Genomic DNA, 25,203 nt, shown 5'->3' with positions numbered 1-25,203 from the left:
AATATAATGTTATATATATTTCAGTTAGTCCTTGAAAAAATGCTGAAGTAAATGAAACTAAATACTAACAAATAAGGTTGAAAACAACTCTTAGATATTTTTTGTATATATGAAAACTTAAATCATGAAACAACAACACTTTCAGAATCATTTAGTTAAGCAATGTAATTTTTTAACATCGTTTGCAGCTAATGCAAAATAAATGAAATAAATGATGGTAAACAACAACAAAATTTTGTAGTGAGCTAACCTGAAACACACATACAAATCTGTCTTAATTTCTATTCAATAGCGAATCTTCCACTATTTGATCGGTCCACCATGATTGGTTTAGTCAAATTAGTTGGTAAGAGATTATGATCTTCTAAAATTTGTATCTGCTAAAATTTAATGTTGGTGGATTGCGGGAGAAAAAGTCAGACAAAATTTCTTTTAAAATCCACTAATTTTTTTAGCCCGATTTATTGGTTCTTATTTTTATTTTTGCTCAAATCATTTATTGGTTCTGTTCATTGAAAAGGTCAAATTTTGTGTAATTAGTAATCCATTTGAGCTTGGTTTTATTTGAGTTGAGTTACTTCCTGTTTTTTCCACTAAAAGGCAATGAAAATTTTAATTGTTTTTTCTCTATTTTTGAATACATCCATAAAAGGCCAGTTCTCTACATTTTTCAGCAAATTGATGAAAATTAAATTAGTATCCTGGGAGATGTTAGTAAAAGTAGACCAGAATGAAAAAGAGAAAAACTGAGATGTTAGTAAAATTAAGTAGACATGATACCAATAAGGATGGTCTCAATTTCCTCACCTTGAGCTTTCACAATTCAACTTTAATTTCTTCCATTTTACCAATTTGGTCCACAACTAAAACCCTCAAGCAAGAAATGCAGTTAACAAATTTTTTTAAAAAAAACTTCTGACTAAAGTTCAAGTATTTTGGAAAAATCCTATAGTATTTGGCCTCGTATTATTTTCATAAAAGAAAACTGAAATTATAGATAAACGAAGCCATAGAGTATGATTATGCATTTGTGAAAGAAAATAAACTTCCTGAATCCATCTTAAATCAAGATCACTTAGATATTGACATATTGTGTCTCTTGTGTTCCCCCAAAAAAAAAAGATAATGCGTCTCTAAGTAGCTAAATCAATTAATCATGTCTGCGACACCATCGTTACCTAATTAAAAGATAATGCGAATAAGATTTGAGAAAATGACGTTTAGAAAATGGTGTTTCTAAGTCGAAATGCATTTTATTTTAAAGCCCCAATTTACATTAGATTTTTTATATGTACAACTGAATTCTAGAATGCCCAAGTTTAAGGCTAAACATAACTAATCCAACCAAGTCATGATACTTTGTTTCTTTGGTCGCCTTGTAAACTAATAAAAAAAATGTTTAAGATTTAAAACAAAAATGGTCGTATCGTTGGATCGATTTTTTGCAGTTTTATTATTACTTTATACTAAATATATTTTTTTTTTCAGCAAGAAGAAAAAAAACCTGATTGACTCGGAAAAACGGTCATGTCTACTCTAGTACTAATAAATTTGTTGTTCCGTATATGGTAGTATTTGAAGTCAACTAGGTAGTTAGCTTGGTAGGCCGTTACACAACATCTTTTGGAACTATACAAAGAGAAGTCAAACTTTTTTTTAGGATGAAATAGATTGAGTATATAAGCAAACATGTGGAGCAAGGGATCTACTCCCTCCGTTCCATAAAGACAGTTTTTTTTAATTTGTTTTATAAAAATGTATTTTTTATGTTTTTTATAAAAAAATTGTAAACTTTAAAAAAATTAATTGATTTTATTAAATTACTATTGATTACAAATTATTAAAAATTATAGAAAATTATCAAAAATAATACATTTACTATGATAGTTTAATGTGTATTTTTTTAATATGTGTGAAAATATTTAAAAATCTATCTATGTGAAACTGGAGAAGTATATAATAAGAAAATAGCAAAAGCGTTATTTCTTCAACTGCTAAACCGCCGATGAGATAAAAGAGTTGGAACGTGACTTGATAGTAAGTGGTATACCGTATACGTATCTACAAATCCAGTTCTTGCTCAATTCGAATTGTTGAATCAGATTGCTAGAAATGTTCCAAAACAAAAACGAATCGGACTACTAGCTCAAAAATAATAATAACAACGGTGTAGTTTGAGAGCAGACCACACACTCGAACACATACGTATATACATGTAAGAAATAATCGTGTAAGCAACTACGCATGCGTTACATATGAAAAAGACCACCGCAAGCGTTGAAAACTTCGCTCATTTAAAGACTCTCTTTAGTTAGTAGCATTAATGTGTTTCAAAAAAAAAGGTTAGTAGCATTAATATTAGCAATTAGTACCATAAGGTTATGCTTGATCTATATTATTTATTTATTTATATATACACACATTAGTAACAAAAATCTTTACAACATAAATTTATATGTTTTCATTGCTATTAGAATCGCACCGTAATTATCTCGTACGTACCCATTGTTTTTCACATTTTGTTTTTCCTTTGCTAGCTTGAAGATTCGCTTTAATAGTTTCACACTCCAAGATAAATTAGTGTCGTTTTGCAAAATGATATTTATGGACGATTTATAGGAAATACTTGAGTTGAATAGTTTCAAGTTCTGATCACGACTCTCGCTGTGTACGCAACAGTAATTCTTATTGCTGTTGAATTATTGTGGACTCACCCCAGGCTCCAATTTACTTGTAGATGAAATTCATGGGAATGATAATTACATTTTAAAGATCTACTGATAATAATAAATTCATTTCAGTTCGATTTAAAGATTTGTCTATTGAAAAGTCGAGAAACTGTATATAGTCGTAGACCAAAATATTTCAATGAAGAGATCATTCTTATTTTAACAAACCCTCTTTTATAGCAATGTCATTTTTTTATATTTTTGCTGTACAAAATATCGTTTTATGCTGTCAAGGCAATATGTTTAACCCTATTAATTTATCCTTTTATTTACAACAACGTAAACAGACTTAAGACTCGGCTAATCAAGAGGGGGATGTTGGAGTAATCTTAAAATAGCTTGGGAAACAAGTAATCCTATTCCTATCTTGTTATGGTTATCTATAAGGTTTAGGATTATCTTGAAAGTTTATTTACTAATGAGTTTAGGAGTTATCTATTGATATAAAAGGAGTTGCAGAATTGTTGCAACACTTAAGAGAAACATTGTGATTGTGAGCTTAGGGTTTTGAGTAATTTTCCCTAAGAGATTAATAAGAGAAGCTACTTCTTGTTAACGTGTTCTTGCAATCTATCGAGAGACTATATTGAAAGACTATATTGTGGTATCAGAGCCAGGTTATAGTGACGCAAGTCACAATGTGGACGAGGACGACGGCAGAAGCACGACAGGTCATGTCTTTTACTTCTTAGATTCACCCATAACCTGGTGTTCTCAGAAACAAGAGACAGTTGCTCTCTCATCCTGTGAAGCAGAATTTATGGCAGCAACCGAGGCAGCAAAGCAGGCAATTTGGCTTCAAGAATTACTTAGTGAGATCATGGGAAAGGAGTGTGAGAAAGTAGTGGTTCTGATTGATAACAAGTCTGCAATAGCCTTAACCAAGAACCCAGTCTTCCATGGACGCAGCAAACATATTCATCGTCGCTATCATTTTATAAGGGAGTGTGTTGACAACAATCTGATTGAAGTTCAACATGTACCAGGAAGCATTCAGAAAGCAGACATTCTAACCAAAGGACTTGGAAGAATACGATACAAAGAAATGAGAAGTTTGATTGGAGTTGAAGATGTGTCCCAAAGCTATTTTAAGCTTAAGGGGGACAATGTTGGAGTAATCTTAAAATAGCTTGGGAAACAAGTAATCCTATTCCTATCTTGTTATGGTTATCTATAAGGTTTAGGATTATCTTGAAAGTTTATTTACTAATGAGTTTAGGAGTTATCTATTGATATAAAAGGAGTTGCAGAATTGTTGCAACACTTAAGAGAAACATTGTGATTGTGAGCTTAGGGTTTTGAGTAATTTTCCCTAAGAGATTAATAAGAGAAGCTACTTCTTGTTAACGTGTTCTTGCAATCTATCGAGAGACTATATTGAAAGACTATAGGGGAGTCCCTATTAATTTATCTTATTAACTGGAAATATACTAGTTAACATGCATCATACATTTTTCAAACTACCTCATTCAAACTCACAAATGGTTCCCAGTTTAACATGTATTGTACAAGATTCTCTTAAAATATATAATGTATTCGATTCATAGGCTGTATAGTATTGTTTACTCTGAATTTTGGCACTATCGAGTCAATGCTACAGCTACAATATTGAATCTGTTTCTTAAATAAAACCATAGTAAAACATAAATTATTTGATGAAAGCTAACACGGGGGACATTGTTTTGTTTTCTTGGGCTGACCGCTAACACGGGTTAAACATTTAAATCGTCTTTTTTTTCATGACACATATGGTATTATATTAGATTGTATAACAAGAAAAGGACAAATGTATTAAAATTGAATAAACAAAGACAATGGGTTCGGCACTGACGCGGTTACAATAATTTGAAGTGAGACCAAAATTGTACAAGCAATTATGCAAGAGTCAAACCTTCATGCTCATTACACACACTAACACATAACTGCCCAGACCTTTTTCATATAGGGCCATTTTCACGTGGCCATCCTAATACATATGATATTATCTGTCAAATAAAAATTACCTATATTCTGCATTTCTTTGATTTGAGTGATTTCAACCTGTAGATGAAGGGGATCGCAATGAAAAGCAGTACACCCTAGTGACAAGTGACAACTTGTTTTTAGGCTAATAGTTGAATATCAAAAGTCAAGAATAAAGTGAAAACCAATCTATTATAGTTTTTGACATTTTGTATACGGCTGGATTTTTAATCATTTAAAGTTTCGTACTTATACATCATCTCTGTAAGTCTTTGATCGGTTTTGTACAAGTAAAGTGTATCGTATACAGTATGTAGTGTTTCAGTAAACTACAATCATTTGTTTCAAATGCACACTTGTCTTGTCTATGGATTCGTATTTTTTATAATGTTTAGTTTAATTATATAATTGACAAAGCAAGCATCTGAACGCAAAAAAAAATTATCATAAACGTTCAAATATTTGGTATAAATTATGATTTTACAGAGTTCTGTGTGACTACAAAGTTTTTTTTTTTTTTTACTTCTACAAAGTAATCAAAACTTTAAACCGTTGACGATTAGTCCACCATATGTTTTTAGTTTGAGCGGTTCACACATTTCCTTGATTTTATATTTATGCAATGATTTACAAAGAAAGTGACTGGCATATTTTCAATCCTTCTTGTAGAAGAACAAGAAAACACTACTAAAAATACAATCATACCACAAGGTTCAACAGAAACCTATACAGTATATAGGGCTGGGCATAAAATCCGTAACCCGAAATCCGAACAAAAAACCCGATCTGTACCCAATCCGAAATGTAAAAAATACCTCAATGGATTTTGTACGGTGTTACAAAATATAACCGAACCCGAAGTGTTATTAACCGAATCCAAACGAATAATCCGAAAACCCAAAAAATCAAAAAAATATCCGAACAAACCTATTAGAATGTTCATATTAATATACAATATAAATATTTAAAACATAAATATGTACTTCAAATATTCAATTTCATATTTATTTGGATATGATATCTGATTATGTTACATGGAAACGGAAGCGGATACGTGGAAGCGGAAACGTAAGGAAACGCAGAAGCGAGATTTTTAAAAATATTAGGAAGCGGGCACGTATTGGAAGCGTATATCCATATATATATTTTTTTAAAAATTAGGACTAAAAATTACATGACTTAAATTTGAAATAAAGCATTTATTCATTTATAATAATTTTGAAATGATTTTATATTAAAACTGTAAAAATACACATAAATTAAGTTTACAAAAAATATTATATTAATGATTTTTAATACTTCATAAATAATTGACATAATATATTTCAATATGTGTTATATCTTTAATAAAAAATCTCAAAGCATAAAGATAATTTATAGTATTATTTTTAATATTTGTATATTTATAACTCAATGTTCATTACTATTAATATTTTTTATTTTACATAAATTAAAACTATGGTTTTATATTTATTGATATACATTGCATTTTTTTTTTAAAACGGAAGCATGATTTCAAAACGGAATCGTAAGCTTCCAACAAGTATTTAAAGAAAATATTTTAGAAACGTTTTGGAAGCGAGATTCCGCAAGCTTCTACAAGATTCCGATTCTGATTCCGGTTCCGAAGCGGGAAGCGGACGTCCGATGAAGCTTCCGTGCAACGTAGATATCTGACAATAAGTACTTTAAAATTTAAATAATTACCTTAAATACTACATTATATAAAAAGAAGTATATATTTCTTATGTTTTACTTATAAATTTTAAATTTTACTTTGGATATATCTGAACCGATCCGATATAACCCGAATCCGAATGATATATGATTACTTCGGATATATCCGAACCGATCCAAAACTGAAGTATTATATTCGAATCCGATATGTACTTATAAATTTACTAGAATGGGACCTATGAGGTGTTACAAAATAGAACCGAAATCCGAGTCCAAACCCGAACGCCCAGGCCTGGGCTGTGATCCGATTAAGCTTTCTTGCAAAGTGCAGTTAATGATAAAATTGCAGTCCAACAGAAGTGGAGTATCAATCTTTTCGTTATTGATTTTCAATCATCAATCTTTTTTGTTGGAAACACAATAATCATAATGTGGTTTCTTCCCAACTATATGGCTCTTTTTAGGAAACATAAAACAATACTCATTACAAAATTAGCATAATCTGATTTAAGTTTCAATAAATACTGCTTTACATTGTAAACGTACCGATCGTATTATTCGTTGTCCGCATTTAACTTTATAATAACGATTTTTTTTTTGTAAGACTTTACAATAATGTTGTATTGATTAAATAGAGGCATCGATCTATTCAAATATTTCAAGGTTTTTCTAAAAATAAGTTTTCAGAACCCTCATGTGTCATCTATAATTGATTTATTTATTTTTTTGGTTACCTATTTGAATCTAATAATCTTTTTTTTTTGATCAAATGAATCTAATAATCTAAGGTTTATTTAAATTAAAGATAATATTTACTGCCTTGCAAATTTTAATAAAATTTATAATTTGTTTATTTTAATAAGCCATATTAAGTGTATTAGTATATATTCTATCGCAATTACTATATATATATATATATATATATAACATCTCAATAAGGTATCCAAACCTACCCCAAGGAGGAAAAAGATATAAAATTATGATCGTGGCAATGAAAAAGGCAAGAAATTGGTGTCAGCTTTTTGTAATGCACATCAAAGATCCGATCAGTAATATTTTAGGTGTGATTTATAATGCTAGCTTTTGATATTTTTGGGTTGGTTGGTGTTCTTGTCCGATGATGTGTTCTTGCCCACATTTTAGTACCATACCCCTCAACAACACTGATATATTGCTTCTTTTTCTTTCTGATTTCGGGTATAACAATGCAACATCCCTTTAAAATATAGAACCTGATTATGTGAAAAAAATGATTTTGATTCTACTAATCATCAACCAATATTCTCTGGGGACAAATTATGAAAGTCTTACAGAAGCTGGTAGAACAAATTTATAATTGACAAAACAATATTATCTTAAGTATACGCACCTGATTAAATGTCACATTTTCTTTACATTAGCTAACTAGTCTGATTTGTAAAAAGGATCAGTGACTTGTGTTTTAGTCAATTTCGCCATCTATATTGTTTTCACCTGCCATTTAAAACATCACTAATTCACTACACCTTTCACCACAAACAAGATGGGAATCAAGTTGTCGGGATTTGCATATTACTAAATTATAGAATTCCTAAATGCTAAAGAAAACGCACTACACATTCTACCCTAAGAAAACTTAAAAGCAACCAAATAACATTTAACATAATATTAAACCAAATAGAATAATAATGTATATATACATTTTTATTTGTATAAATGTATAGTATCACGTGAATCACGTTGTAAATGCAGTAAAAGCGCATTACGTTTAGATGTGGATGCATTTAGCCCGTTTAAGTTTATTTTAGAGTTGATTATGTCGACGAGTACGTTAACCAGTGTATCAGATAATAAGTGGGAGTAGTTTAATAAACCATAAAGTGAGAGGAAGAGGATCGCAGTGCGTCGCGTTTTAGCAATACAAATGGTATGGGAGAGAAGAAGAAGTGCGAGTCGTTTTCACCAATCCACTAAAAGTGATTCTAAGTCAAAATATTCAAAAAAGCGAGTGCGATTACGTTTATCCAACGCCCAACGCGTTTCCATTACCTTTTTCACCTTTCTCTTAATTTTCTCCATATTTTTGGTGGAACATTTTTTTGTGACAATTTGATTATTGCTAAAAATTATATACTATACTATAGATGGGAACGTAGTCTAAATTAAATGTATTTTGTTGACAAAAAAAATTAAATGTATTTTACAATGGTGAAAATAAATTGGAAGGTTATTGAGCGGATGCCCTTCAGAAAATGGTGAAAATAAAAGTAAAAAATAGGTTTATTTATTGCAAAAAGCGATAGAACCTTCGACATGTGCTTTCTCTGCAACTTTTTATAATAAAGACTCAATTTGCCTGTTTCAGAGTACGTTTCTACAGTTGTCCAATAAGACCACCACTTGTTAGAGCCTTTTTATTTCTATTTATATATGTTCATCTTATGCGTCTAAGAAAAAAACACTTAAATGGTATTGCAACCGAAAGTGTATACCAAGTATAAATACCCTTCAGTCAGAGATCTCTAGCATCAAAATTCATAAGTATTATTGATATAAATTTTACCAAAAAAGATAATCGGTCCAATGAAATGTTGCGAATATATGCTTAAAAGTAAGGTTATATTTCTAATATGCAGTTTGAAATAGAATGGGTAGCAATGTTCTATTATGGTTGAACACGAAACATAAGCACGACGTTTTTTCTTTTCTTTTTTCTTTTAACATAAGCACGACGTTATCTAGTATGTTAGGCATAACCCGCATGACCTAATGTAAAATATCGAACCTTTGAATTATTAAATACGTGTGTTTCTAAAACACAATACAAAACCAATACGTTGTTCGTTAGGCCCCATATGACCCGGTATAATCGGGTCAAAAAGACTCCAAATCTACTGGTTTTTAAATACTGCCTATGTACCTTAAAGATATATATTCTAGAGAAAAAATTTGTTTTTCAAAAATTTATTTTTTACATTTTTCAATGCATGTTTTATTAACTAATTGCAAACTTCAAAAATCTTAATTGCACTAATTGATTTTTTATTGGTTTAAAATTATGGAAAGAAGATAAACACAAAAAATTATGTAAATTTAATATGTTTTATTAAAATGTGTGAAAAAACTAGAATATGTATTTTTTTAAGAACAGAGGGAGTATATCCTAAGGAATTTCTTGTTAACAAAGTTGGCGTGTAGAGATAATGCTGAGAGATAGAGTAGATTGGTCCATATTTTGATTGATACTCTTGTATATGAAAATGCCACTAAAGATATATACAACCACACTTACAAATGATGAGTACTGAGTGGAAGTTCGAGTTGTATAAATTTGAAATTCGAACAAATATTAAAATTGTCAGTAACCATTAGTCCTGGGAAGCGGGTCAGATCAGCTCCGCCCGACCTGTTCCGCTACGGGTTTGATTCATTTTGTCAAATTTAAAAATTATCCGTCCAACCCGCCACTAGTTTGTTTGGAAACCCGCACCCACCCCGCATTAATCAAGCGGGCAAGCGGATACCCGCATCAATTTTAAAAAAAAAAATTTAATGACCAAATAAAAACAAAAACAAACACACAATCAAGTTTTAACCCGACAAACACCAAACAATAAGCTAAAGATCTGACAAACACACAAACCATAAGTTCTTGTTCAAACTAAAATCAAACTTGAAAACAAATTACATAGAGCTTCTATGACAGAGGTCTTCTTTCTTCCCCTGACTTGAATCCTCAAAAATTTCATATGGTAAACTGCCCCCTCATACCAACACCCGGATTTACATAGATCTCCTGTTGTTTTCTCCGTCACAATACCTGTAAATAGACCAGACGAGGGATGAGAACTCAACACCATCAGAGACAAACTCAGATAAACAGAGAGTCGTGAAAGAGACAAGGAGAGATATAAACTAGAGAGAGAGAAACAGAGTCGTGAGAGAGACAACAAGAGAGCCAAACTAGAGAGTAAAGAGAGTATCGAAACAGAGAGACTAAGATAAGAGCCCTAAGATAAGAGCCAATATACCTGGTTTATCGAGCAGGACTCAGCCGTGAGAGAGACAGAGAGTCCAGGGAGAGATCGAAACTAGAGACAGAGAGATGAGACTAGAAAGAGACTTGACAGTCGACGATTTTGATCTGCAGAGAGTCAAGAGAGCGAGAGACTCAATTTAGGGTTACGGAAAAGGGAAAAGAATACTAGAGATTAGGGCTATTGGATTTGTTTTATCCCTTAAACCAATGAAAACAGCACAAAGTTACATCCTAAAATTAGAAAACGACACACACTAACAACCTAAAACACAAAAACGACGCAAAACAAAACTAACAAAACAACATGTTTTCAATATAAGTGGGTGCCTGCTAACCCGTTTCCAAAATTACCATACCCGCGCTCGTCCCGCTATTTTTTTACCTGATCTGCATGACCCGCCATTTATAAAATCAGATTTTGGTTAGGTCTGCACCCGTCCCGCAGCGGGCCTAATGGGGCGGGGCCCGCGGGTGAAGAATCAAATTCCCAGCGCTAATAACCATCTTAAATTGCATGTTGATAAGATTCTAACTTTTATGATATTTAAATCTTAGCTATGCTCATTTATCTCAATCGCCGCATAGCAAGCGATAAAGAGTTTATTAGATCGGTGACTTGTATACGGTTGTATCTGATCATCCATTTGAAAATTCTTGAATTATTACATTATTAAGATCATTATCGTTATTGCTATTAGTAAATGCCCTGATTTAGTAATAAATTTAACAATACCAAACGAACATGTTCTTGATTCCTAAAGTGATGGTTGATATATGTTTACTTCAGTCTTTTATGGAATCACTTCACCTTTCACTTTAATGGTTTTAGTATCATGAATTCTTTTTGACAGCCGAAAAGCTAGTTCTAATAAATTCATTTTCCTAATGTTCTGATGCTTGCCCTAATTATTGGCTCTCTGAATAATCAAGACCACAGAAAATTTAATCACTTTTCACTTATCTGATTTATTTTCTCTAAAGGTGAATCCACATGTCGAGTTATAATTAGTAATTATTGTGTTGTATAATGCATACTCCATTAAGACTGGTCCAAAAACTCTATGCTTCGCTGCCGTCCTTGGTCCAGTTTGATGAAGAACAAATTTTTAAACAACTATAATTATCAATCAAATCGATTACATGAAAGTAAAATTTGTTTAAATCACAAAGGAAGCAATGTATTTATTTAAGAAATGCGTGTAACTTTCACGTGCAAGCACTTCCAGAGGTTCAAAATGTAATGGAACAATGCTTTTTTTTTTTTGGACGTCCAGTAATGGTACAATGCTAGTTTAGGTTTCTTAACTCGTTTTTCCTTTTTCGTTTCTTTATTCTATAGCTTTATGTTTGTTCCAATTGAAAATGTGGTCGTTGTTTTGTCAACAAAAATGTGGTCTTGTCTAATATCACGAAAACGATATGTTTTAACATATCTCGTACTGTGTGACAAAAAGGAACATATATAACTTGTACTAATTGTTATAATAAAGTCCGATGTGTTGTTCTTCAACTTTGAATATGTGCCACTATTAGTTAATTTGTATAACAAACTCATAAAATATAGTGTCTGTAATCTATTATCCATACGAGTCAGCGCTACGTGACTAATTTGAATTATAGTTACATAATCGAAAATTTAGACGAAAATATGCGGATCTCCAAAACGTAGAAGTAATAGGTTCAAATGTTTTGATGTTCCGACATCAACTATATATGGTTTTATGTAAAGTTCCACCCTACTTCTAATATATGTGTATTTCAATTACATATGTTGATATGTTTGCTGTTTGTCTGAAGATCAGTTTGTCAAGTTTAATAAAAAAAACATTTGGTTAACACATGACCTGAGTTTTCACCCTCTGATATAAAAGTATATAATAGTTTTTTTCCTCTACACAAAAGTATAAAATACTTCCAACTTGTACAAGTAATGGAATACTGAATATCATGTCACTATAACTTTAAATTAACGCAAAGTGTAGGTGCAAAGAACCATGAATAGTAAACATATTGTAATTAAATATGTTTGAAAACGGATAGTAACGAATATTAAGATCAATAGAGTACTGGTAGTAGTAGCAGCAGTGAGGTCCAGTCAAAATCATTTCCAAGAGAAAGTGATCGTGACGAATTACAGACAAAGTGATCGGAATATTTTAAAAAAAAGAAGAAGAAGAGAGGATTACGAATAAGTATGGTAAGTTTTGAACCCATTGTTTCTCAGTGGAGAATTTTAATTAATAATATTAAAAATAAATATTGATTTCAAATGAAATTATAGTCCAATTTTTTTTTTCGTTTTCTAGGTGTACGTTAATACGGATTTGAAATTTTTTTTTTTTTTTGAAAAAAGGTTGGATTTGTAAAGTTTTTGTACGAGTAATCAGTTCATCGATCTATAGAATAACGAAAACAATTATTTAATAGGCCTTTTTATAAGTAATATAGCAAATATATTCCAAGTGTTTTAAAAACCGCTACGTTAATCTTTACGTGATATGCATATACAATAACGAAAACAATGATCAACTTTGTTGCATATCGAAGAAAAACTGTTTTTATAAAACATATATACAATATAAAGACACTGAAACTGAAAGGAAAACTGCAGAAAATAACTTATAACTCAAAAAGAAAAGAACCTTATATAGTAAACTAGAGTTCGAATTGTACCCCAAAAAAAAAACTAGAGTTCGAATCTAACCGAATTATATTCCAATAACTTGGTTCGATACCTCGATTTTCACTAAACGAATTAACCGATTAGGCTATATGCTTGATTCAACGAGTTAACTTTTTGTTGGACAATTAAAATGGGCCCGAACATGACCAATGTAATAACCTGAATGGACTTTTTCATTTGAATGAAACAAGTCCAACAAAAAAACACCAAAGTGCGTACCCGTCCAAGCCAAGCCTTGAGACATTGTCACCTAAGGTACAAGACGTGATGAAGCTTCTTGGTTATTTTTTTTATACAAAGACTGCAAATGGAGCTTTATTTGGATAAATACTGAAGAAAAAAAAGAAAATCAATTGGTATGAATTTCTTTTTCAGATGTAAATTTGGAATATTCTTTGAGACCTCAATCTAACCTACTCAACAACAAAGAAAAAAACAGCTCACTTACCCTTTAATATAGTTCTATAAATTGAGACCCAATGTTTATATTTATCACATATATAAGTTACATAACAGAAACCGTTGAAACCAATTATTATTCTTAATCTAGTTAAAAGCTAGTGAATAATTAATTAATTGCCATATTATTTTCGGTACCCTATTATTTTACTCAAGATCCTTGGGTTTTATTGTAAAACTTAAATTCACACCGACACATTCTGTAAACTTATAATAGATACTGGTAAAAATAGAAATACAAATTAATCTTTACATTAAAAAAAACAGAAATAATCATATCTTAACATAAAGATCTTCTCTGCCCTCTGAATATAAATCATATCAGCTCGCTGAAATTATCTGTTACTTGCAAAATCAAAAGACACGATAACTTTCGGTAAACCCTGAAAATTCTCTTTTGATCTTCTCTTCTCTTTTAGGGTTCTAAATTTTTAGGGTTACGTAAAACCTTTTGAATTCTCTAACTTTTTGTTTTTTTTTTCTTAAAGGATTAGAGATTTGTAAAGAAAAAAGATGGGTAATTTATTCTGCTGTATCCAAGTCGACCAATCAACAGTAGCCATCAAAGAAACGTTTGGGAAGTTCGAAGATGTTCTTGAGCCTGGTTGTCACTTTCTTCCATGGTGCCTTGGTCAGCAAGTTGCTGGTCACCTCTCTCTAAGGCTTCAGCAGTTAGATGTTCGTTGCGAGACTAAGACAAAGGTTTCAACTTTTTTTTTATCTCTTGGCAGAGTCTTGATGGGTTTAGGTTTAGTACTAATCTTGTTTCGTGTGTTTGTGTTGTTGCAGGATAATGTGTTTGTTAATGTTGTTGCGTCTATTCAGTACCGTGCCTTGGCTAATAAGGCTAATGATGCGTTTTACAAGCTTAGTAACACTAGGAGTCAGATCCAAGCTTATGTCTTTGATGGTAAGTTTAAACTTTAAACAACGTTGATTTAGAAAGTAATGAATATGTTATTGAAAGTGACTTTTATTTTTTTCTTCAGTGATCAGAGCAAGTGTCCCGAAGCTGCTTCTTGATGATGTCTTTGAGCAGAAGAATGAGATTGCCAAAGCTGTTGAAGAAGAGCTCGAGAAGGCAATGTCTGCTTACGGTTTTGAGATTGTGCAAACTCTCATCGTTGATATTGAGCCTGATGAACATGTCAAACGAGCCATGAACGAAATCAACGCTGGTAACAAAACCTTCTCATCATTTGATTTATAGAATTATTAATTCTTTCTTGTCTAAAAATTCATATCTAATGGTTCAATTTACACGCTTAAAATTTACGCAAAAATTTTAACTAATAATTTATTATTTTTAGTCAAAATCTAAATTGTTTAGTATAAACTATGAAACAATTAGAAGTTTCACTTATTTTTAAAATCTAAATAGAACAAAAAAAATATCTAGAGAATATTAAATTGCCATATTATTTATACTTATTCTTCTTTCTTGTATATTTGACTTCTTGCTTCTTGTTTATAGCTGCAAGGATGAGATTGGCTGCAAACGAAAAGGCAGAAGCTGAGAAAATCCTGCAGATTAAGAGAGCTGAAGGTGAAGCTGAGGCCAAGTATCTATCTGGTCTAGGTATAGCTCGTCAGAGGCAAGCTATTGTTGACGGTTTACGCGACAGTGTCTTGGGATTCTCTGTGAATGTGCCTGGGACAACTGCTAAAGATGTGATGGACATGGTGCTTGTTACGCAGTACTTTGACACGATGAAGGAGATTGGTGCCAGTTCCAAATCTTCCGCTGTGTTCATACCTCACGGACCAGGAGCGGTTCGTGATGTGGCTACTCAGATCAGAGATGGGCTCCTTCAAGGGTCCTTTGCTGAGCAGTCTTGAATGTGGATGTATTGAGTTTATGTTCTTGTTGCTTTTGCTAAGCTTATGGTTTGACTTAAGATTGGAGTGCTAACTTAGCTTTATGTTTTTTTTTAATTAATTTTTATTTCAACTATTTGTGTGGATTGAAAACATATATTATCATTATATTAGTAACAATGTTTTTTTTTTCTTCTTATTCTGTCAATTTAATTTCTATTTTCTAAACAAATCAGATAAGATAAGCAAAGTCAACAACGAAGGCGTTGAATGGTGTCCATGACCATGTACTTAAGAACTTGAATGATTTTATCTCAAATTGTGGACCATTTACATATTCATATAAGTGTAATGCGTCAAACACGTTATTTTCCAAATGAAGCTTTTTGATATGATCTAACGGCTAATCTGATCAGTTTCAGTTGAATCGCACTTGGTGCTAAAAAGTAAAGAGTAGACGACTTCTCAACATCCGTTTTGTTGTGTTTATATTTTATTTTACTAGTATATATAAGTTACTAAAATTAACGCAATAAAATGCGTTTATCCAAGTACTTTCACCGCAGCTCTAACTTATTATTGTTGATAAATTCTATAGCTAATATGTTTCTTTCACGTGTAGTCATTGGCATTGCCGAGGTGATAATTAAGATGTTTTGTTTCATTACCTATGGGTGTTGAAATCTCATAGGAAACTTCATTCACCATGCCCACGCTATTAGTGCCATTTCCTTATAATGGCAACTAGACATTGGCATTGTCATAGGATTTGCAGGGGCTTATAAATAGGATCAATAATACATCTCAGAAAGACAAAAGGTTTCTTTTCACATGGTGAGAATCATATTGATATGAAATGATTCTGAAATTTTAATAGTTATATGATGGTGATGTATGAAGTTGGCACGATGCTACCTACTAGACCTAATAATAAACGATTATAGATGCTAGCTAGAAGTAGAAATTTCAGCTTTTTGGTTATTAGACATTGAAGTGTGTTATTGTTTCCATTTTCATGGTGTAATAATTAAGTTGTCATCTTGTCCTTCAGTATTACTCTATATTTCAACTCAATTTCCCTCGGAATTATTTTACCATCGTCTTGCATGGTAAAATATTTTCTTACTTAAAAAAAAAGATTTTCTTACTTTTTTTTATCACCACTTTTGTTTTGTTAACGTACCAAAGTATCATTCTATTGAGTTCGTTTAAAGATAAAGAAGATATCATCATCTTTCTTAGAGATGAAGTTCATTAGATTGTAAGATCAGCTGATCCATACGAATGCATTGTAATGGTCTTGAATTATTAAAAACAGAAACCTAAAGTTCACAGACTTACGAATGTTGACATCAGAATTACCAAAATATATTAAGCTGAAAAGCATAATATTACAAAACATATGGTTTTTGTACAATTTACAACACGTAAAATAAACAAGCAACTCTGGTTGGTAATAAAACCCCAAAAGTTGCAGTATAGAATCATATAATATACATTAATTTAATTTGTGTTTGAAATAGAGTTTATTAGTTGGCGGTGGTGCATCTGTTGATACTGCACTACCTTTAGCTTGTTCAGCCTCGTGAACAAGTTTCACGATCTCATCTTTCTCTAAGACCATAGCTTGAATTTTATCTGTTTATCAGCCTTGTTGTGTTCCTCATCGCTATCGCCATGATTCTTGACTTCCTTTTCTTCGGTTTCTCCTATTTTTCTCAATGAAAGTCAGGTTTGATTTTCTTACTCCTAGATAGTGCTTAAAAGTCTAAAATGTTTCTTGTGGAATCGCGAATCACCCCCTAGTGGCAAAAGGATGTTCAGCTAATTTAGGCATTCTAATCACAGCCGTCGAAATTACTAGCTGCTATAACGAGACTTAATGGATTTTCATATTTTTCCAATTTTCTATCTTTTAGATTTTTGGTTTTGTGGAATAATGAATCTATTAAGCTCATCCACCGAGTCCCAACTTGCCACAATTTATAACTACTTCAAGTCCTTTTCTGCTTTGAGAGAAAGTGCGTTCTCTTACGCTAAAAGCATAAATACCATTGAGTAATGTTTATCAATCTCAAAAGATATTAATGTGTATATTCTCATAATGTAATACAGTGTTATAAATACACACAAATAACAAATAAATTCACAATCCTTCCATTTTAAAAAACGAAAACCAAAGTTTCTAGCTAGTTTCATTGCTCGATGTGAATGAAAAGTGGGAACCTGCTAGTTTGATCACTCAACTAATAGATATCCAAAGCTGTTTTGACAAGAGCCACCTACCTTGATTTAATAATAGGTATTAAAAGAAAGCAAGTCAAACCTTGATCCACAAGTCAGCTCAGTCATTTGATTGCTTGCCTTAAAAATATTATTGAGATTTTTTTATCACACAAAGGGTAGCAAGAATCATTACCATGCTGGTTTCTAAGCTATAAGAGAGACTGTACAAAGACAAAAGAGTCATATCTGGTCTCAGACTCTCAGGCAACACACAAAAGAGGATATAACTAAGAGGAAGCATGAGTGAATAGCCTGTAAGAAGAAATCAAAGCGCTGACCGCAAACGCCCCAAACGCTACAAAAGAAACCGCGATGGACGTGGTTGCCATTTGAGTAAACTCATCTTTGCCCCAATTAGATATCCAATCATCAACTCGAGTAGCAGCACATGAAGAAGCCGACATCAGAAGATATGCAAGAAACTAAAAGCTCATTAGAATCAATATGCTTAGATTACAAATGCAAAACGTTAAAAGGCGCCACTCACTTGATCCATGAAGAAGACGAAGATGTTATGAAATCCACAGTTTAACATGTAATTCTCTTTCGCGATGTAGCAAGCAGCGTCACAAACTTCAAATGCAGAGTATACGAATGCTATAACGTTCACAAACAAAGAATACCTGCAAAAGTTCGTGTTGTCAGCATGGTCTACCCTAAGATTTCAAAAACTTTAAACAACTTTAGTAAAGATTTCAAAATCCTTTTTAAATAATTGAGGAATATATATATTAACTCTAAAAATTTGGGGACTCAAATCAATCTATCAGTTAGTCATGTGGGTTCGGTTACTTTGAGTTTTTCGGATTGGTTAATTCGGTTCAACCGAAATCTTCGTAATTAAATTGAAACAAAAAATTTTGGTTCAGTTCGGTTTTTGGTTAGTTCGATTTCAAAATTTTGTACCAAATTTTTTGAATTCAGTTAAATTTTGGTTTAAATAGGTTTAAAATTTAAAAAAATGATTAAAATAGGTTATTTCGGTTCAGATTTTTGTTAGTTTTTGGGGTGGGCAAAAAAACCGGATCCGAATTATGGAACCAAACAGACCCGAAAAAACCGAAACCGAACAAACCAAATTTATGAATTACCCAATCATTGGATACTGAAATTTTATATCCGAATAACCAGAATCGAACCCGTACCGAACCGATAACCGAATAATACCCATATAGAACCAGATGAAAAACCCTTATACACTTACCTTATACATATATCTTTATGGTTTATATTTTATACACTTGCCATTTTTTATTGATCAACACTTATCTTATAGGTGAAGCTTGTATTGTTTGGATGTTTTATGCTCACAATTTGAATTTTGGTTTCTGAATGAGGAAATTGTTTGAATGTTATTCCAGTATTGGATTTATTTATTTGCAAGTACATCAGATTAATTTTGGGTAATATGGTTACAAAGTAACCATTTAGAACCGAACCCGATTGGAACTTTTTTGGTTCTAATATGGTTACCAAACTTTAGGAACCGAAAGAACCGAGAACTGAAAGAACCGACCCGAACCAAACCGAAGAACCAAACGCCCACCCCTACTTTGGTTGGTTATTATGGGTTTCGATTTTTTTTATAAACAAATTGAACGAACCAATTGAAAACTGATTTTTTAATTGCCTAATCGAATTGAACATCCTAACCGAACTAAACCGAACTCTTTGGTTCGTTCTTGCCTAGTTTCACTCGGTTCCCAGGACAGGCTTTGGTTGTTAGTTTCAATTTTCAACTCTAAACCCTAAAAAAAGTAAAGAAGAAGAGAGTGACGTGACCTGTACTCTTTGTAGTGATCATAGGAGTCACCGCTCCACCCTTTAGTTTTATCAGCCGCCATGATCGAAAACGATACCACGCACAAAACTACTTCGCTCACTCTAAACCCTAGCGCCGCCATAGCCACCGATCCATCTCTTCTCGCTCTGTTCGCCGTCGTAGCCGCCGCAGATTCTCCAGCCTTCCTCGCCGTAGTCTGCGGACCTTCCTCTCTCACCCAGCGGTTGAGCACCACCATAGACGACGGAGACTTATCGGAAGAAGAGTTCGTCGGAGCCGCTGCTCTCGCATTTCTCTGATACCGCGGCGGCGGCGGATACTGAGGCGGAGGCGGCGGAAGAGGCGGGAACTTGCCGTTGGGGTACTCGAGTTTGAAAGGAGAAGCCTCGGGGGAGACGTAACGGCTCTCCGGCGGTGGATCTCCGGCGTCTGAGAGAGGGGAGTGGAATCGAAGAGGAGAGAGTGGCGATTCGATGTAGCTCTGTGGTTCTGAGTTCGATGAGGTGGTTCGCTTCATGGTGGAGGAGATCGCCAGTTCGATTCTCCGGCGACGAGCTTTTGTGTGTGTTTGTGCAGTGAGAAAGTGTGAGAAAAAGAAACTTTTTTCTAATTTATTTTCGCGGCAATGGAAAAAGAGGAAAGGTGAGCGGGACCCACTTTCTTATTTCTTCGTGGAGAATTAAACGCCTCAGTGATCCACTGTGACGCTTCTACTAGTGCACCTGCTGCACCTAGATATTGTTAACCAATAGTGATTCACCGCGTGTCACAATGGATAATCAGTGTGCACTCAGATGTTACTTATGACGCAATCATAAGATGTGTTAGCTGATTTTATTTGCTCTTTTTACTATCCATAAAGATTCCATATTGCTAAAGTAATATACCAGCTTACTAAATAAAATACACGCATGCGATATGCATTTTTCAGTTCTGTTAGATTTTCTTACTAATCACGAATTTTTAGTCAATACATGTAATAGCATAAAAGGGTATTTCATTAAAGTAGAGCGTCATTGATCTCTATCAATTATTTTTGTTTTCAGTCTTGTCAAATATTTTGTAGTTTTTTGAGCATTCCCATTTGAATCAAATGTCTTCTCTCTTTAAAGTAACAAAAAAGTAAAATATTAAAAGCATTGTTTTGCCTTTTGCTCTTTGTTTAAAGCACAAAGCGATCCACCCACTCCTGCTTATTTTTTCTCTTTTGTTTTTTAATTTATGTCATTACCATATGAATTTTCAAAATCCATCGTCACAACTCTTTCTTTTTTTCATCTTACAAGCATTTCTTTTTGTTGGGAATAATCGGTTGCAAAATTAAAGTTGTTCTTGAATCAGTTTAAACCAGATGGAAGCGATGATTTAGCAGCCTGATAAGCTCTCTTGTGTAAGGCAAGAGCCAGCAGTTTCGGTCACAGGCTCCTAATATACTAGACTTGGTGAGTAAATACACTATTTGATTTCAGGTTCAAGGATCCTTAACCGGCCAGAACCACAACAAAACCTAAGACAAGAGAACCTCTGTTACTCTGATCTTAAACATCAAACCGTAATCGACGAGTTTTTTTCTCCAAAAGTGTTATAAAATAATCTAATAATGTAACAAAATTACATAAGATTCACAACTTCGTCAAAGTTATAATCATTTCAAATTTCAACAAAAAAAAAATGAAACCCCTTTCTTTCTTCGTACTCAAGAAACTTTTAACTTCAAGGGTGGTTCCTCTTCTTCATTATTTTTGTATTTTCGGTGGCATTTCTTCCGATACTAAACCTAACGATGAAGCTGGTCTTACTAAACCTAACGATGAAGCTTCTTGTAAAACAGAAGAAAAATGGAAAAGTTCAATCCGTAGCTGAAATTATCAAGCTTGGGAAAGCTCGATTTCAGCATTCAAATTGCTCTTTTCTTTATCTTCATCATCGTCGCTCCAGTTAGTTGTTTTATAGTAAAGTGCGTATAATATAAATTGTATTGTTCCTGATAGGCATCCAAGAGCATTTGGGATCTGTTTTCATGAAAAAAATCAACACATCACCGCTTTTTAGTAAATAAAAAAGATATATCGACTGAGTTGAACATCAAAAAGGTGAAAATGGAAGCTTACCAAAATATAGAGGTCAAATTTTAGACATGCATAAACAATCCAAATAGCTCCATTCATGAAGTTGGCTAATGACAAGAAGAACGGCATGTACTTCACGCTCTTTGTCTTTATTACAAGTGCCTGTTCCACATTAATGAAACACATTAGTTCACAAGAAATCAAGAAATAAAAACAACGATAGAGAAAGAAGAATAGCATACCATGACGGTTAAAGGAGAAGCATACATGATAATATTGAAAATAATGCATAAGATCCCAACAAGCATAGATCTCTGTTTTGTTGTATGCAAAAAATACAATGTGCAGAAGACCACCACAGCCATGAATATCACCTCAATCACCATAGCTATTGTGATCCTTTTCTGTTATATAAAAATAAAATTTCATCAAATACGGATTCAGAAACCATCTTTCTAGAGATTTTTCATAGCTACAATTAAAATCGCTCCTGGACATAGCCGAATGAATCATTCGATTTGACTCCAAATTTTTAAAAACTTTTATATATGTTGACCTTCAAATTATCAAAAAAATTTATTAAGATTACCTAAAAATATATATAGCCGCATATATCTCAGTTTCGGCCAAGGTTACAAAAAAATGTATTATTGTGCATGCATGTTCATATTGGGGGTTTAGATACTTACGCGGACAGGCGAGGTAGCAAAGATGAAGAAGATGACGACATACACGAGTTCCATGACAAGACCAGCCCCATTAATGGTGATGACGAGGAGACTATCAGGTTGGACAAAAGGAAGTCCGTAAAAGGTCCACATCATGCAGTTTAAAACTGTAGCTACGTATGGATCTGGCTTAAACTCTGATACCGATTTCATCTTACATATCTTCACCATCGTTGGTCTGCATAATTGAACATATATACATACATTATTGCGTGCATTAATTTAACATCTTTTGACAAAAACAGAACATATAAAATGTTAATTTATCTTACATTGGAGCAGAAAACAAGCCGAAGGCGATCACGTTTCCTTAACATAGCCAACAATGAATTCATTGATTAGCAACGTTTTTGTTTTATTGATTGACATAATTTGTATGTTTGGTTAAATTTTGAGGACTTACCGATGATTCCGACGATCGTCCGGGCAGTGTTGGTGTCCGTCATGTTGCTATGTATCTCGCCAAATTCTTGTCTTTTTATAAATTTTCTCAAAGATCTTATCGAAATCTATAGAAAAAGAATATTAAATTTACTAATTTGATTTTTCTTTCTTCTTTATGTAAATATATTTCTTTAGAGTCTTGTCATTCTTGTTTCTGATATTTGATAGGTTAGGTTTGATTGATGAAACAACTCCTTTTTTGCCTTTTCCTAGTATTTGGATTATTTTTGGTTTACGTTTTATCAACAACAGAAAATTTTTGGAGTTTAATAGCAAAGTTCGTGAATCAGTAGAATCTGGGTAGACTAACAAAATGCGTAACACGTGTTTAATATATGAACCAGGAAAACCGTTGACTCCGCTCATACCTCATGCATGAGAAACATCCGGCTCTTCGTTCACATTCATATATATACTCTTTTCGGTCAACAAAAACAAAATATCCTTTCTCAACTTTCCAATCATATTAACAGCATGATTTACAGTTAAAGCTAAAATTTCATTCCAAGCCTTTTGTCTCTTTTTATATTTATAAATTATTTAAAATTTGAAAAGATAATAGTACACTCGAAAATCTCATTGTTGGTTGGTTCGATGATTTTCCTTTTATGTGGATTGGATTTTCAAAACCTATAGTCGATCATAAAACTATGCTGCTTCCAAACTCTTGTTTTTCCTTTACGTAATCTCCCAACAGAATTATAACAAAGAAAAAAGGAAAAGTCATTTAGTTCAACAAAAAAATGTAAAAAAAGGAAAGTCATAAACCTAGTGGTAATACGTTTTGTTTTCATTTCATATATATATATTGTATTCTCCTCGTTTAAGATCCACAGATGACAAACCTGACACCATGAAGAGCCAACAGAAGAAGAGCTCACTATCTCCAAAACTACAACATCACAGCCAGATCTCAACCATAGAAAAGAAATATAGTATCCACATCCCTTTTGATCTAACCTAGGAGATACTCTCGAGACTCCCGGTGATGTCATTTGTGAATTGTGAAGTTCCATTGTGTATCAAAGCAATGGTCATCTCTTATCACGAACTCGATCATATACTTGGTCTTTGGCTACACGCCTACTTGTCATCTTCGACCGTTGGACGCTGGACGCTTGAATCTTCGGTAATCTCTTTGTCTAGTTACCCTCTAAGCACAAACAAAGAATCAGTATCTGCGGAACAAGACGGTCACCGGGTCACGCATTAGTCCGTGGGATAGAATATTGCAATATTATGTATCAATATATCCGCGGATTAATCTGTCGTTTAACAAGATCAAGTCAGTTTTTAATACACAACACTTCAACGAGACAACCCCTTGTATTACCAAAGATCAAATTAGAGATACTCGCAAGCTTTATGGACGAGTTCTTTGGTTATGATCCCGTTGAGAATCAATACAAAGTGTTTTGCAAGATTAGAGCGTCACAAACCTTTGAAGAATCTTATCAAGATTTCACATTGGGAGATCCAAAGAAACAGTGGAGGATTATTCGAGGCTTTGGGACATTGTTATCTCCAACAATGACCACTAGGGTATGCATCAACTTTGACCTGAATAACGTGACGAATTATTAACAGAGGTATAAAAACATACGGTAGAACCTCAATAAATTAATAATCGTTATAAATTAATAAACATTGTCGGTTCCAACTTGAATTGTTACAAAATTTAACACAAATCGATAAAATGATAAGATAATATTTTTTAAAGAAAATTCTAAGTAAATATATGATCTCATTAAAATTATAAATTAATAATTTATATATACACATATTTTATATAAGTAAGAACCTATTATTATATTATTTGTTTTATATTCACAATGAAATTATTTTTATATTTTCTTAACACTTAGTACATTTTTGATGAGATCTAGTACTATTATATCTAAAACCTCATTTAAGTTCTATGCAATATATATTATATACACCAAATAATATAATAAAATTAATATAAATATCAAATTTCAAAAATAATAATTAACATATACACTAAAATCAAATATTTTTCTTATTTTAGAATAAATATATCTTAAAATAAGAAATCTAAATAATAAAACTTTTGTAAATTAATATCTTAATAAATTAATAAAATTTTAAAGTCGCAACATTATTAATTTATAGAGGTTTCACGGTAATTTATAAGGTAACATGTTCATGGATCTTTTGGATCTCTGGTTTGCTTTTGAGTAATCCGACTTCTGATCTTTCTTACCTAGTTTCATGTTGGCCTTTTCCACTTTTTTTTGGACCTCATGAAACTATTATAGGCTTATAGTTTTGCCAGGCTAATGTAAACAAAACTGTTCCTTTTGGTATAAATTCCCAATTTTATCAACAAAAGAAAAAGTAAAAGATTAAAAGCATTGTTTTTTTTTTTTGGTAAAATGTTAATATTATACCATTTTCAGTTTTTCACAATGTTGAAACAACTTATTACACAGAAAGAAAACAACAACAACACAACTCAAAAAGAAAACACAAGAGCCAACAATAGTAGAACACCTCAAGGTGGTCGGTAGGAGGTGAAATAAAGAA

General features: G+C 32.5%; 3 protein-coding genes and 1 long non-coding RNA gene across 7 annotated transcripts; 1 reads left to right on the top strand and 3 right to left on the bottom strand.

The window, feature by feature from the left end:
• Nucleotides 1-9,880: 9,880 nt before the first annotated feature.
• Nucleotides 9,881-12,684, bottom strand: LOC125601722. Its single transcript, XR_007334384.1, has 2 exons — nt 10,379-12,684; nt 9,881-10,167 (listed from the first exon to the last, which is right to left on the bottom strand). It is a non-coding gene; the product is annotated as an uncharacterized LOC125601722 (long non-coding RNA).
• A 1,089-nt stretch (nt 12,685-13,773) lies between these two features.
• Nucleotides 13,774-15,541, top strand: LOC111213621 (hypersensitive-induced response protein 1). Of its 4 annotated transcripts, none has more exons than XM_022715410.2 (5): nt 13,775-13,904; nt 14,017-14,230; nt 14,318-14,438; nt 14,518-14,706; nt 15,003-15,541. In XM_022715410.2, exons 2-5 carry the CDS (start codon nt 14,042-14,044, stop codon nt 15,365-15,367), a joined length of 864 nt encoding a protein of 287 aa, XP_022571131.1. In that variant the 5' UTR covers nt 13,775-13,904; nt 14,017-14,041; the 3' UTR covers nt 15,368-15,541. The 4 variants fall into 4 exon arrangements, with proteins under 4 accessions (XP_048629737.1, XP_022571131.1, XP_048629738.1 ...); XM_022715411.2 differs by having other exon boundaries at nt 13,850-13,904; nt 14,023-14,230; XM_048773780.1 differs by having other exon boundaries at nt 13,774-13,904; nt 14,017-14,438.
• Nucleotides 15,542-17,647: 2,106 nt separating this feature from the next.
• On the bottom strand, nt 17,648-20,005 carry LOC125601719 (CASP-like protein 4A2). Its single transcript, XM_048773782.1, has 3 exons — nt 19,415-20,005; nt 18,120-18,255; nt 17,648-18,054 (listed from the first exon to the last, which is right to left on the bottom strand). The coding sequence occupies exons 1-3, from the start codon at nt 19,930-19,932 to the stop codon at nt 17,860-17,862; spliced, it is 849 nt and encodes a 282-aa protein (XP_048629739.1). The 5' UTR covers nt 19,933-20,005; the 3' UTR covers nt 17,648-17,859.
• Nucleotides 20,006-20,023: 18 nt separating this feature from the next.
• Nucleotides 20,024-22,978, bottom strand: LOC125601720 (bidirectional sugar transporter SWEET5-like). The gene is made up of 6 exons (XM_048773783.1): nt 22,616-22,978; nt 22,485-22,521; nt 22,174-22,390; nt 21,727-21,888; nt 21,527-21,646; nt 20,024-21,427 (listed from the first exon to the last, which is right to left on the bottom strand). The coding sequence occupies exons 1-6, from the start codon at nt 22,656-22,658 to the stop codon at nt 21,284-21,286; spliced, it is 723 nt and encodes a 240-aa protein (XP_048629740.1). The 5' UTR covers nt 22,659-22,978; the 3' UTR covers nt 20,024-21,283.
• Between the last annotated feature and the right edge of the window lie 2,225 nt (nt 22,979-25,203).

This window comes from Brassica napus, unplaced genomic scaffold (genome assembly GCF_020379485.1).
Source record: "Brassica napus cultivar Da-Ae unplaced genomic scaffold, Da-Ae ScsIHWf_2634;HRSCAF=3386, whole genome shotgun sequence".
NCBI lineage: Eukaryota > Viridiplantae > Streptophyta > Magnoliopsida > Brassicales > Brassicaceae > Brassica > Brassica napus.
The sequence above is the reverse complement of the archived record's forward strand: the minus strand, read 5'-3'. Positions and strand labels throughout refer to the sequence as shown.